Genomic DNA, 14,166 nt, shown 5'->3' with positions numbered 1-14,166 from the left:
GATATTTGACCAATTCTGTGATGTCAGTTTGTGACTGGAGGTTAATCGCTCCAATGCCAGAGCTTCCCTCTTATCTTGATAGGCATATGAACAAACGGGGAATGGAGGGATTTCAGCGGTTGGTTAGATCGGTAAACGTGATCGGCGCAGGCTTGGAGGACCGAAGGGCCTGTTCCTGTGCTGTACTGTTCTTTGTTCCATGTTTTTATTGTAGCCTTAAATTTATTACCTAGGCTTAAAATGATAGTGGAGTTTGGTTTGTGCAGAAGGTATGGAAAGACTAAATGAATTTAAATTCATTTAGTGTTCTATCATATCCTTGGATAATCCCAATGTGTTTCTCATCCATTCAATAATTCTGAAGTGTAAACAGTAATATTTATGTTAATAATTAGCTTGAAGTGAGATGAGTGACCTCGATACTGTTTTCAGTAGGTGGTGCCTAAGGTACAGTGCAAGTAGCGTATACAGAACTCCCAAAAAACAAACACTTCTTGAGAGACTCGAAGAACTTGCATGGAAAAATATACAAAACACACTCATTAACCATGGATGCTCGTCAGTCACAAGCTTCAGACCATTTTAAATGCACCAAGCTGACATGACTTCAAACACTGGATCTACATGTCAGTGTGAAGCAGTTGCAGGTTTTCTGAATGAAAACTCTTTCTTGAAATGAAGAGTTCTACGTAGTATCTATAATGTTGGATAAACTGCTTTATTCAAGGGTTTGAGTGCTTTCACAGCTCTATTTCACAGGGTGGTTCTTTGCGGCTATGGATGATGCATAAAGAATTGCCTATTGACCAGCCCTTTCTTCCCACAAATCCAGCTGCGACCCCCTTCTGATTTGCGTAAACAGACCTCACTAACCTTCTGAATCGAGCGACCATCCTCCCAGGCCATGTCCAGATTACTGCCAGCTCCTCCTCCCTCCAACCGCAACCCTCCCATTTTCATCTTTCCCTCGGCTTTGATGGTGGGTCCACCTCTCTTGAGGAGCTTTTGGCTTTGGACACCCTACTTCTGCCCTTGTGTCTTAGGGAGATCATTGTTGAAGCAGCAGATGATGGTTATGCCTCATAAGAACTCCTGCAGCATTATTCTATGACTGAGATAATTGGCCCAGCCACATCTGGGGGAATGTTTTCATTGTATAAATAATGTGTGCATTTAACAGAAAGCTTTGGAAGTATTAGTGAGTGGAGCTTGACCTCCAAATACCACAACCATTTTCCTTTGCACTCGGTATGACTCACAGCCAGTAGAGACTTCATCTAATTCCCATTGACTTCAGTTTTTCAAAGGCTCCGAATCACATGTCATCTTCATTCCAACAAATGACACTCGGTCTCATGGACTGCATCTGCAGCAGGTAGATTTGCAAGGACGAGGTCACTAAGGGTTTTTTTTTGGGCTTGCAAGAGACAAGAACACCAATCTGATAGCTGGGTCCTTCAGGACTTTAGCCATCGGAGTTTGAAATTTTTCTGGAATTATGGCATCAAATGTTAGCAAGAGGGCCATTGCAGGATGGACTGAGCTTGATATGCCTTAGTCGTATCCAGTGCTTATGTTGTTGCTAGGTGTTCGATTTGGTTTTATTAATTTGTGTAGCAATTTGATATAACTGAGTGGTTTTCTAGGCTATTTCCTACAACTGGCAAAAATCAACCATATTGCTGTGGATCTTAAGCCACATCTAGGTGAGACCAGGTAAAGATTTCTTTTCCTAAAGAATATTAGCTGATGGATTTTTGCTACAGAGTAGTTTCATGGTCACAATTGCTTGTGCTAGTTTTTTTTAGTTCCAGATTTATTTGTATAACTGAATTTAAATTGTGTAACTGCTGTGATGGAATTTGAACTTGTCTCGGTCATTAATGCGAGCCTCTGGATTTTAAAAAATCTTTCACAAGATGTGAGCTTCGCTGGTTAGGTGGACAATTTTATTGTCCAGCCCTAATTGTCCTTGGGAAGGTGGTGGTGTGCTGTCTTAAGCTGCTGCAGTCCATGTGTTGTAGGTACACCCAGTGTTTGAGAAGGAGTTCCAGGATTTTGACCCAGTGACAGTGAAGGAACAACAATATATTTCCAAGTCAGGATGTTGAGTGACTTGGAGGGGAACTTACAGGTGATGGTGTTTCCATGTATTTGCTGCTCTTGTCCTTTCAGATAGTAGTGGTTGTGGGTTTGGACGATACTGCCTTTAGAAGCCTTGGTGAGTTCCTGCAGTATATATTGCAGATGATACACATTGCTGTCATTGTCCGTCAGGGTTGAAGGTGGTAGATGGAGTGCTGATCAAAAGCAGGCTGCTTTGTCCGGGAGTGTATTAAGCTCCTTAAGTGTTGTTAGAGATACTCCAAGCAAGTGAAGTGTATTCCATCACTTTCCTGACTTGTGTCTTATAAATGGTGGATTTGGAGAGTTAGCAGGTAAGTTACTTACTTCAGAATTCCCAGCCTCCTGACTTGTATTTGAAGCCACGATAGTTATATGGCTGTTCCAGTTCAGTTTCTGGTCAATGAGAAACCCCAGGATGTTGAAGGTGGGGGATTCAGCGATGGTCATGCCATTGGATGTCAGGGGGAGATGGTTGGATTCTTGTTGGAAATGGTCATTGCTAGGCACTTAGCCGAAGTCTGGATGTTGCTGCATATGGACATGGACTGCTTCAGTATCTGAGGAGTCACGAATGGTGATGAATATTAGCACACATCCCCACTTCTGACCTCATAGAGGAAGGTCATTGATGAAGAAACTGATAGTTGGACCTCGGACATTACCTTGAGGAACCCTTGCAGTGATGTGCTGGGACTGAGATGATTGATCTCCAATAACCACAACCATCATCTTCTGTGCGGGGTATGACTCCTGCCAGTGAAGAGCTTTACCCTTGATTTCCCATTTGACTCCAGCTTTGCTGGGGCTTCTTGATGCTATACTCAGTCAAATGCTACCTTGATGTCAAGACTAGTCACTCTCATCTTACCTGTGGCATTCAGTTCGATTGTCCATGTTTGGACTAAGGATTTAGTGACGTCAGGAGCTGAGTGGCCATGATGATAACCAAACAGCGTTAGTAAGCAGGTTATTCCTGAAGTGCTACTTGATAGTACTGTTGATGACCGTTTCCATCACCTTGCTGATGGTCGAGAGTAGACTGATGGGGTAGATAATTGGCTGGGTTGGATTTGTCCTATGTTTTGCAGGTAAGACATTCCTGGGCAGTTTTCCACACTGCTGGGTTGATGTAAGTGTTGTAACTGTACTGGAATAGTGTGGCTAAGGGAACAGCATGTTCTTGAACATAAGCTTTCAGAACTTCTGCTGGAATATTGTCAGGGCCCATAGCCATTGCAGTATCCAGTACCGTCAACCATTTCTTGATGTAATGTGAAGTCAATTAAGTTGGCTGAAGACAGGCATCCGGAATGATGGGGACCTCTGGAGGACATGATGTGGAGATGTCGGCGTTGGACTGGGGTGAACACAGTAAGAGTTTTAACAACACCAGGTTAAAGTCCAATAGGTTTATTTGGTAGCAAATGCCATTAGCTTTCGGAGCGCTGCTCCTTCGTCAGATGGAGTGGAAATGTGCTCTCAAACAGGGCACAGAGACACAAAAATCAAATTACAGAATACTGATTAGAATGCGAATCCCTACAGCCAGCCAGATCTTAAAGATACAGACAATGTGGGTGGAGAGAGCATTAAGCACAGGTTAAAGAGATGTGTATTGTCTCCAGACAGGACAACCTGCAAGTCCAGGAGGCAAGCTGTGGGGGTTACTGATAATGTCACATAAATACCTAAAAAGAGGCCACCATTCCGGTTTAGGCCATCCTCGTGTGCGGAACTTGGTTATCAGTTTCTGCTCAGCGACTCTGCGCTGTCGTGTGTCGTGAAGGCCGCCTTGGAGAACGCTTACCTGAAGATCAGAGGCTGAATGCCCGTGACTGCTGAAGTGCTCCCCCACAGGAAGAGAACAGTCTTGCCTGGTGATTGTCGAGTGGTGTTCATTCATCCGTGCAGACAATAGACGTTGGTCTATTGTATGGCTTTTTAAAATCTTTTGGACATGCTTGACTGAAACTGGGGTAGAAAACTAGTTTGCAGCTGCCAAAAATATATATACAAGCCTTTTAAAGTTCTGTCATGAAACTGCTGTGCATGCACTGAGTACAAAATTTATTAATAGGCGTTCAACAAAATGCTAACTATGGCTTACGTTTTTGTGTTTTGTCTGGATCCTTTGTGTGTGGAAACAAATACAAGAATATCGCCAGTGTACTACAGAAAGTATTTCTCTATATCCCAGCAGACAACTTCTATTGTACTGAAATGACTCATTCAATCTTTTTTTACTTTAGTGTAGCTAAATAATCTATACTTTACAGAGAGAAACGAAGTGTGCTATTCATGACCAAGGTGAGGAGGAGTTTTTTTCGTTTTTTTCAATTTCCACAGCACGCTGGAATCATATACTGGGATGCTGTTATCAAATGTATTTCAATATAGACTGCAGTAAGAGCGGGTGAGGTTTATCTTGAAGTAATTTTTTTTTAAAGGAACTGCTGTTTCAAATGGACCCGAATTACAACAAGGAACTGAAGAGGACTTGGAGGAGCAAGGTGAAGGTAGTGAGGATGAATGGGAGCAAGTTGGCCCCCGGAATAAGACGTCTGTTACTCGCCAATCTGATTTCATTCGAACCCCAATCACTGATGTCTTTGGAGGGCACATCAGGTAACTTACAATCCCTGTCTATTTCATTATTGAATGACCTGTATCATTCTGTTGTGGAACCCCACCCTTTTACTATAGTTAATGGAACCTTTTTAGAGGGCATAGGTTTAAAGTGAGAGGGGAGAGATACAAAAGGCTCCAGAGGGGCAATTTTTTTCTCAGAGGGTGATGAGTGCCTGGAACAAGCTGCCAGAGGTAATAGGAGAGGCGGGTACAATTTTGTCTTTTTAAAAGTGTTTGGACAGTTACATGGGTAAGATGGGTATAGAGGGATATGGGCCAAACGTGAGCAATTGGGACTAGCTAAGAGGTTTTAAAAAAAAAGGGCGACATGTTCAAGTTGGGCCGAAGGGCCTGTTTCCATGCTGTAAACCTCTATGACTCCTTGAGTGACTTGTGCATATACAGTAATGCTGTGACTTTTTTGTTATCTGACATTTGGTTTGTTTGAACTTAAAGCGATGTTTTAAAACAATTTTTACCTTGTATATCGGTGACAGCAACAATAACATGAGTGGGACTTAACTGCTTTAGCACGGCAATGTCAGTCTTTGACTAAAAGAACTAGTATGTAAAGTCAGAGATTTATTATTTGATTAGGTGTTTGCCATAAAGTAGAGGAAGCAATGTGATTCAAGAAATAGTCTAAAAAAAAAGACCCATATGGCTCCAATATATGAACCATAAACTGAATGACCAGCTTTTGCTTCAGCAAGGACCTACATAATGTAGTATCACGCCTAATACCCATTCCATCTATTGGATATATTTTCCACCAGATGCAATGTTATACCAAGTTTCTCTAAAATAATTGTGAATAAAAATACCTTGCCTATTAAAGTTTATATTTTTCTTGGGAATTATTTTGAAAAGAGAATATTTTTTTCTACGGCATCACCGTTTAAAATTTTGGTAGGAGTTGGATAAACTGTTGGCAAAAAACAAAATCAGGAAAATAGGCAATGAACTGTAAGTCTCTGTGGTGCAATTGGCTACTGCATTCAGCTGTAAACCAACAGGTTTGTCGTTTGAGATCATCCAGTGACGGCACTTTCACCTATCTTCTCTCCATCAGCATTCATTCTATAAAGCATTCAGACAGTTACATGGGTAAGATGGGTATAGAGGGATATGGGCCAAATATGGGCAATTGGGACTAACTTAGTGGTTAAAAACTGGGCGCATGGACAGGTTGGGCCAAAGGGCCTGTTTCCATGTTGTGAACCTCTGATTCTATAAACTGTGTTCTACTTTTGAGCTACAGAGCCAACTAGTGGACTGAAATGTGCTGCACAGCAAGAGGGAGAAAATTTCAAGGCTATGGGGAATGAACAGTGGAGCGGGACTAATTGGTAACTTTCTAAGAACTGACGCAGACACTTTATGATTCTACATGGTGTAGCAAATTTATCCCTCCAAAGAGCTTGTTAGGTGTGTGTGTTATAAATTCCATTACCATGTTTGGAACACAGCTTTACAAGTTAGGTATTCCCTTGTTTTCTACAAGATATTTAGCCTTATTGCAAAGCTGCTAATTATGTACATTACATCAATATCTAGAGCTTTCAAATCATGCCCACTTTTTACATTGCCTCCAGGTCCGTGGTTTACCAGCAAAGCTCTAAGGAATCTGCTACTCTCCAGCTGTTCTTCTCGCTGCAGCTTGATATACAGTCTGAAAAGATCCGCACAGTGCAGGATGCTCTGGAAAGCTTGGTGGCCCGGGAGTCTGTCCAGGGATATACCACTAAAACTAAGCAGGAGGTACGTGTTTCTAATTACAATGAATTCCAAATATAAATGGGGATCACTCAATAAATAAAATCCATTTAATTTCAAGCTGCATTTTTTTAAAGAGTTCTACTTGTATGTGCTGTTAGTTGACAAACATTTTGATTCTTATCCTGGTTTGTAGAAGTTAGAATACAAGCAATTGTTTTGCAGAATGAATAGCCTGTGTATATGCCTTCTCTGTAGCTTATGGTGGCATTTAAAATGCTCATCAAGTAAATATATTCATTTTAATATGAAACTAAAATATTTGGATTTTTGTTGCCACAGATTTGGTCTGTTCTTTCAAAATTCATTCATGGAATGTGGGCGTCGCTGGCTTGGCCAGCATTTATAATTTTGCATATTATGCCTCAACATATAATCATCTGTGTTGTGAACTATAACACTATCCTGACCCAAAGGATACCATTCTACTGTCATATTTCTGACACTGCCATTTGAGATTGAATATTGGGAATAGTTGTGATAACAGCTTTGTTGATTTACCTTTGGGTTATTTATAATTTTTTTGGCAGAATCCCTTGATTATTTTTAAAACATTTTTTACTCCACCCTTAAAGTTACAAAGCCAATGCTCAGAATGGGGGACCAGGCAAACCGAAATCCATTCCTTGCTTGCTCCAAAAACCTAACTTCAATTCATGGTCCCCATAAGAGAGACGAACAAGATCTAAGCTGACAGGATGAAGCATTGCACCCCATCTTGGGCTTGGTCTTGGCCAAAGGCTGAAAAGCGAGGTTTAGTTGGAAGAGTTCTAAGTAATCGAGAGACAATGGAGATGCCTTGGAATTGTGTACAATTTCTGGCTGAAGACAAATTGTTCAATCGGCGTTTTAAATAAGTAAAAGTGTTAGAAAATATTTGGAGAAGGACAAATTTTACCGGTTGCTATAAAATCTTGGAATTAAGTAAATCCTGCAGTAAGGAAAATTAATTGATCTAGTTTCATGATTTAAGAAGTATTGTATGATTTTAGTATTTAGCAGATTGTTTTTTTCCAAAGTGACACATGGCTAATTTGCCCATGAAGCCATTAAATATTCTCATGCTGGAAGACTTGAAATTCATTTCCACTCACTGTTTCAGGTTGAGATTTGTCGCCGTGTTACCTTAGAAGAACTGCCTCCTGTTCTTGTTTTGCATCTTAAACGCTTCATTTATGAAAAGACTGGAGGATGCCAGAAACTGATCAAGAATATTGATTACCCCATTGACCTTGAAATAAGCAAAGGTTAGTGTAGCTTATTTGTGCATAATAGTGAATTGATTGTTGTACGGCATGCTGTACTTTTTAGCCTTTGTTTGCTGAAGTCTGATGTGATGCAGCCATTTATCAAATGCAGCAGTATCCCCATGCCTCCGCCATTTCCCTGTTTTGATTCCCCAATACCACACAACTCCGGAGGAGGATAGACAGATGTAAGGCTTCGCCAGTGTTGCTCTGAGTATGTGATCGTGGCCTGAGGTGATCCCTGCCTTAATTTATTTTGTTCTTGAAGTGTTTGGTTTCTATTTGGCACTTAGCTGTGGCCGAATTTAGTTCAGAGTGCACAACATAAGCTTAGATTTGAATGCTGCCTGTTGTAAATAAGAATAGGAAAATATAGGACCAGAAAACAACATGCTGTCAATTGGGGGACCATCCATCACCCCGATCACTTGCACCTTTCTTCACTTCTGCTTTAAAAGTCGCTAGATATCAGATATGATCACCTTCATTCTTCACCTCTGCAGACACCTGACCAAAGGGTCTAGGAAGGAACTGTATGGGAAGAAAAGCAGCATTACAAACCAATGTAAATGAAAGAATTCCCCAATTCAGTGCCAATCATGTCAGTGGAGAAATCCAGTGAGAAATAATCTGAAATGTCAGTGGAAATATTTTAAGGTACAGACAAGCCACTGTTAGTAAAGACAGTCAGTTAATTGGGAATAACTGGGAAGTAGTGTTCAGAGAAGTTAGCAGAAAAATGATTTTTTAAAACTTGTTTCTAATTATGTGAACAAATTGGGTAGGAATAGGTAAAATATTTGCATTTTATATAGTATCTTCTATGACCCTGGGACATCCCATAGTGTTTTGCAACCAATTAAGTATTCTTGAAGTTTTGTCACTCATGTAGGAAACACAACAGCCAATTTACTCAAAGCAAGCTCCCACAAATAGTCATGAGGTAAGAGACCAGATTATTCCTTGTGCCATTGGAGGGATACATAATGGCAAGGTCATTTAGCTGTTTTGAATAGTATCACAATCTTTTATGATTGTGGGGCTGACAGCATTGGTTTAACATCTCACTTGAAAGACAGCACCTCCATCAGTGTGTGGCACACCCTGCTTGAAGAGTCAGTCTTGATTTTGTGCTCAAGGCTTGGGATTGGGAGTTGAAACGACCTCGTTCTGACTCAGGGAAGCGTGCTATCACCGAGCCACAGCTGACATTGATCAGAATTATCTGAAGCATTGAATTGGTTCTCGTTGAAGAGAGTTGGCAAATTCTGGATCTCCTTACTTTGAAAATCTATTAGTAATCCATTTTACAATGATTAATCAGAATGTAGAGAATTACATATGCACAAAATACTAGCTGCAAGAGGAAAATAAAACGAGTTGAGCCTTGGAGACCGTGCTGAACTTCAAGAAATGTTTTTATTCCACATGCATGAGGGAGATGAACTCGGGCCTGAAATCCCAGGTTGCCTGCGAGTTCTCCCTGCCCATCGCAGATTCATACAACCTATTTTTCCATGTCGCAAAGTTTTACATTATCATATTAATTCTCAAGTTGGATACAAGATGGTTCTTTTAATCTCATCATGCAAATACATTGTTCAGTACATCATTGCTAATCATTTCTCCGGACATCTCCCTTTCACCCGATTATAATGTCAAAGCATTGTGTTTGACCAACCGATCTACAATGATGTGTTAATTGCTCCCCGCCTCTGCTAGGTAATCATGTTTTCCAGAAGACCATGACCTCCCTAGACTGTATGGAGCCTGGCTGTCTCAATGCCGGTTCTCCCATTGTTATGATAACTTAGAAAGATCTCCTGCACGTTACTATTGTTAGAAGTTGATAGCATATGTTAATCATTATCAGTTGGCAGAGCGTGCCTCTAGCTGTCTGTGTTAACCCTTTTCTTCCCTCTGGTGAGGCCTGGCTGTCTGGGCTTGCTCTATGTACCACTGCATGTATTACACTGAAATCAAACAAAATATGAACGGGGACACAAATTAAAATATAAAAGACATGATCCCTGACATTGCCCTACAAACAGTAGCTCAGTATGTTTTGACACTCAGATGGAGGGCAAGAATAGTTTGTTCCAAAATGAAAGTACTCATGAGTTTCCTTTATAAATTGCTTAAATTTTTGTTCTGTTATTTTATCAGTGATGTAAGTTCCAATAGATAGTTTTCCCATATTAGAATTTAAGGCAATATATTATTTCAAAGTACCAATTAGAGCATTTATTCTTTTTACTGTTAACTTTAAATGGAACTGGTTTGTGTTAACACTCCAGCATCTTGAGGAGTGGCATTCAGAGCTTTATTAGAACCAACAAGACGTGGACCTGATGACAAGAATCGCAGGGGCAAACTAAATATACCACATAGATCCACAGCGACAGCATCAAATTGAATAGCAACTGAGCACAAATAGATAACATAACAGCCAAGTCACAATATGCACTGCCTGAGAGTTTCAATCGAGGCTTTCAAAAAGGAATTGGATGTTATCTGAAAAAGTTACAGGGAGAAGGTGGAGGAATGGCACTAGATGAATTGCTCATTCAGAGAGCTAGTGCAGACACAATGGGCCAAATAGCCTCTCCTGAGCTGTGACGATTCAGTGAATTGTAATATTTGAATATTTCACACAGAGGGTCGTGGGGGCCTGGAATGTGTTGCCGGGCAAGGTGGTGGAGGCGGACACACTGGGAACGTTTAAGACTTATCTAGACAGCTATATGACCGGAGTGGGAATGGAGGGATACAAAAGAGTGGTCTAGTTTGGACCAGGGAGCGGCGCGGGCTAATTGTTCCTTGTTTCTCATTTCAAGGCTTCATTCTATGATCATCTTGCTGGTGCCAGTACAGAGCGAGACTGCGGATAGTTGGGAACCTGTCTCAGGGGCAGGGAATTCATATGGTGTTCATGGAAGTGGAAATGACTAGGGTTGGGAAGCATTTTCCGATCAGGGCCATTGTGATCTCCTGGACTCGTTTCGATCGCCTCAGGGGGTCGGAGAGGAATTTCCCAGATTTTTTTTTTCCCCATATTGGCCCTGGGGTTTTTCACTCTGGGTTTTCGCCTCTCCCTGGGGATCACATGGTCTGGAATAGGGGGGTGGGGGTGAGTTAATAGGTTGTAATGAACAAAGCATCGTAGCTGTGAGGGACAGCTCGGTGGATAGGATATTGGTATGTAGATAGGCTGGAAAATTGGGCGGGGATCCTGGATTCAGGATTCAATCCTGGACCGGGGAGCGGCGCGGGCTTGGAGGGCCGAAGGGCCTGTTCCTGTGCTGTATTGTTCTTTGTTCTTTGAATTCTGAATTGTGTTATCAATCTAATCATGCAGTCAGCTTTTTCTACAAGGTGGCAGCGGCATTGTTTATAATGCAATTTTAAAATAACATCAATAAAAGCTCTGCTCACCACAATCAAATATTTTTAGTGGGACTGTCTTGTTTTGGTGCAGTTTGATTTTTTTTTTAATTATGGGATTTGAGCTTCACTGACAAGTTCAGCATTTTTTTTTTGCCTACCCGTAATTTCCCTTGAAGTGATTTGAGTTGCCTTCTTGATCCACCACAGTCCAGCTATTAGGAAAGGATTTCCACATTTTGGACAAAGCAATAGTGAAGAAATGGCAATACAGGTTCAAGTCAGGATGGCATGAGGCTTGGAATGGAGCTTGCATGTGCTGTTCTGAAGTGTCTGCTGCCCTTGTCCTTTGAGGTTGTAGAGATTGAGCATTTGGAAGGTGTTGTCGAAGGAGGCTTGGTGAGTTACTGCAATACACCTTGTAGATGGCACACATTGCAGCCATGGTGTGCTGGTTGTGGAGGGAGTGAATAATTAAGCTGATGGTTGTGTTGCCAAGAGTGTTTTGTGTGAATGGTGTTGCACTTGTGTTGTTGGAGTTGCACTCGTCCAGGCAAAGTGGGGAGTATTCCATCACATCTCTGACTTGTGCCTTGTAGATGGTGGACAGACTTTGGGGAGTCAGGAGGTGAGTTACTCGCCACTTATCAGCCCAAGCCTAAATTTTGTCCAGATGTTGCTGCATGTAGAGGTGGACTGCTTCAGTATGGTGTGGAACTGCAATTGTCAGCAGACATCTCCACATCTGACCTTATGATGGAGGGGGAAACATTGAAGCAGCTGAAGATGGTTAGGCCTGCAGGTACCCAGAGGAACTGCCCTGGGGTTGAGATATTTGACCTCCAACAACCACAACCATTTTCTTTTGTGCTCAGTACGAGCCCAAATAGGGAAGCGATAAGTTGTTTGCATGAAGTAGATTTGAAGCAGGCAGTCATCTTGGGCGAGGGACAGCAAGTTCTGTAGTCATTTTATGTATGTGTGTGTGAAGCAGTTGAAAAAAAGCACTATCCTAGTTAGTGCACAGACTCCGAGAAGATCCCTTCCTTCCCTTTTGAGAAAACATTCATTCAACTATTTCTTGGAGCCGTTTAACTTTTATTTAAATTTTATATGGCAAATCTTGGTTCAAATCAAACATGGGACACATAAAATTCAGCACTTCACATTTATAATACATTACCGTTGTGCCTTTAATATGTTTTTGTAATACGCTCCTGATACACTGACTAAAAGAAATTTATGGCTCAGTTTCTTGTTTTTTCAAATGTCTAAGTTTTCTATAAACAAAATGTTTATAGTAAACAAAATGCATTATTAACTTGGGGAGTAATGACAGGTTAGTTTTGGTGTACTGCAAATTGCTAAAAGATATTCCATTGAGGTAAGACACAGCAGCTCCTTCATTTTCCTTTTGTTCTGATGCTAACTGCATGTTTATAATTTGCAGCGATACCTTAATGCAGGGTACTGAGCTTTCAAGACCGAATCTGATACATACATTGAGTTTTGATGTGTATTCAGCTGAATCTACTCTTATTATGTAAGCCTGCTCCACAACTATCTCCTCACTGCTGACTTTTCCCACATAGTCCCTGTATTGTGTTGAAACCTGACTATAACAAAATAAGCTGACATTTTACTGAAACTATTGCTTTTCTTTTAGATCTCCTTTCTCCTGGTGTGAAGGGTAAGATTTTCAAAGTCCAACGAACCTATAGGCTCTTTGCAGGTATGTAAGAGATTAAAAACTCTTGATGTTTAACCATCAATGCGAAAAGTACTGAAATGTTAAAAAGCGTGCTCTTTGGGAATTAAATTTCTGCAGACTTTGCAGCACTGCTAAATTCAGTGTTGCTTGATGCTTTGTTGTTGCCAAATCCCCATGTGTACATGTGGGAGAAGTTACTGTTTAAATCAAAGGAATAATGATTGAATTTTCCCCCCCAAAGGGCGTGAACATTTTAATAGCCTGAAGGCTCATCGAGTGTACATTTAGTTAAGTTATAGTTCTGAAGAAAGTTATGAGAATGCAATGTACGCAGTGAGTAAGAATGAATTTCTTACCCCTGGAGAAGAAAACCACTTTCAGCCTACTTTTTGTGAGAAGCATATAGTATGCTTATTTGAAATTTGAAATGGACAAATTGATTTTGATAGAGGTATTTGCACAGGAGCGCTGTTATGAAGATCCTAAGCACCCGATGCAAGCCTGGAAGACCAGGCTGGAGCTCAATATAGCATAAAGTTTTAAACCAAAGTCGAGCCCTATATTTTGTATGCAAAAGGGACGGCTACTTCAAAATCTGAGTTCGTTCCAGGAGTAATGAATACTTGCTGCTTAATACTAACCCTTGGCTGACCAGATGCAGAGTTCTATGCACAAGCATGAGTTTAAAGAGGGTAAATGTTGATGCTTTGCTCCCCACCAGCAGTGTTTGTCTAGAGAATCTTGTTGAAAATTTTTATCTGTTCATCTTGTTTCCTTTGAGTTGGTTTGACCGTGGAAGATTCAAATGCAGCTGCGCTCATTCCGAATAAGCTAAATACATTCGCAGAGAGTATTGATGTGTTTAAATTTACACTTCGATCATCTACCAATTGTTTGCAAAGTGCAATAATTTGAAATTAGTGCCCTTGTACTGAAGAGCTGGCTTAATGTTTCTGTTATGTTCCATCCTACTTGTTAGATTCAGTTAATTCAGTCCTTATGACTGTAGATGTTCATGTTAGCCTCCCAGGAAATTAATTTGTCAGCATTTTGTGAGGAACAGGTTGTTTATAGCCATTGTAGTAATAGCTCGTGTATCCTCAATTAAAATCTCTATAGAGATCATTGGCATTTAAAGAGAAATTCAAACACCCAGTAATTAACATGAAAGAAATAGCACCATATGATTTCATGTTTTTAAACATGCATACCTTTATATAAAAGCAATTAAACAAAGCAAGCATGGCTAACTTGAGACTTGTCAAGACTTGAGTATAAATCCAGTCTTTTCCT

At 40.8% G+C, this 14,166-nt stretch overlaps 1 protein-coding gene across 1 annotated transcript in view; it reads left to right on the top strand.

The window, feature by feature from the left end:
* usp10 (ubiquitin specific peptidase 10) overlaps positions 1–14,166 on the top strand; it is a 73,242-nt gene that overhangs the window by 48,141 nt on the left and 10,935 nt on the right. The window contains exons 10-13 of the mRNA XM_078210596.1: positions 4,575–4,752; positions 6,351–6,516; positions 7,634–7,778; positions 12,829–12,894. Coding sequence (XP_078066722.1) covers positions 4,575–4,752; positions 6,351–6,516; positions 7,634–7,778; positions 12,829–12,894 — 555 coding nt within the window. The remainder of the gene's footprint in view (positions 1–4,574; positions 4,753–6,350; positions 6,517–7,633; positions 7,779–12,828; positions 12,895–14,166) is intronic.

Source organism: Mustelus asterias, chromosome 4, assembly GCF_964213995.1.
Source record: "Mustelus asterias chromosome 4, sMusAst1.hap1.1, whole genome shotgun sequence".
Classification (NCBI taxonomy): Eukaryota; Metazoa; Chordata; class Chondrichthyes; order Carcharhiniformes; family Triakidae; genus Mustelus; species Mustelus asterias.
The sequence above is the reverse complement of the archived record's forward strand: the minus strand, read 5'-3'. Positions and strand labels throughout refer to the sequence as shown.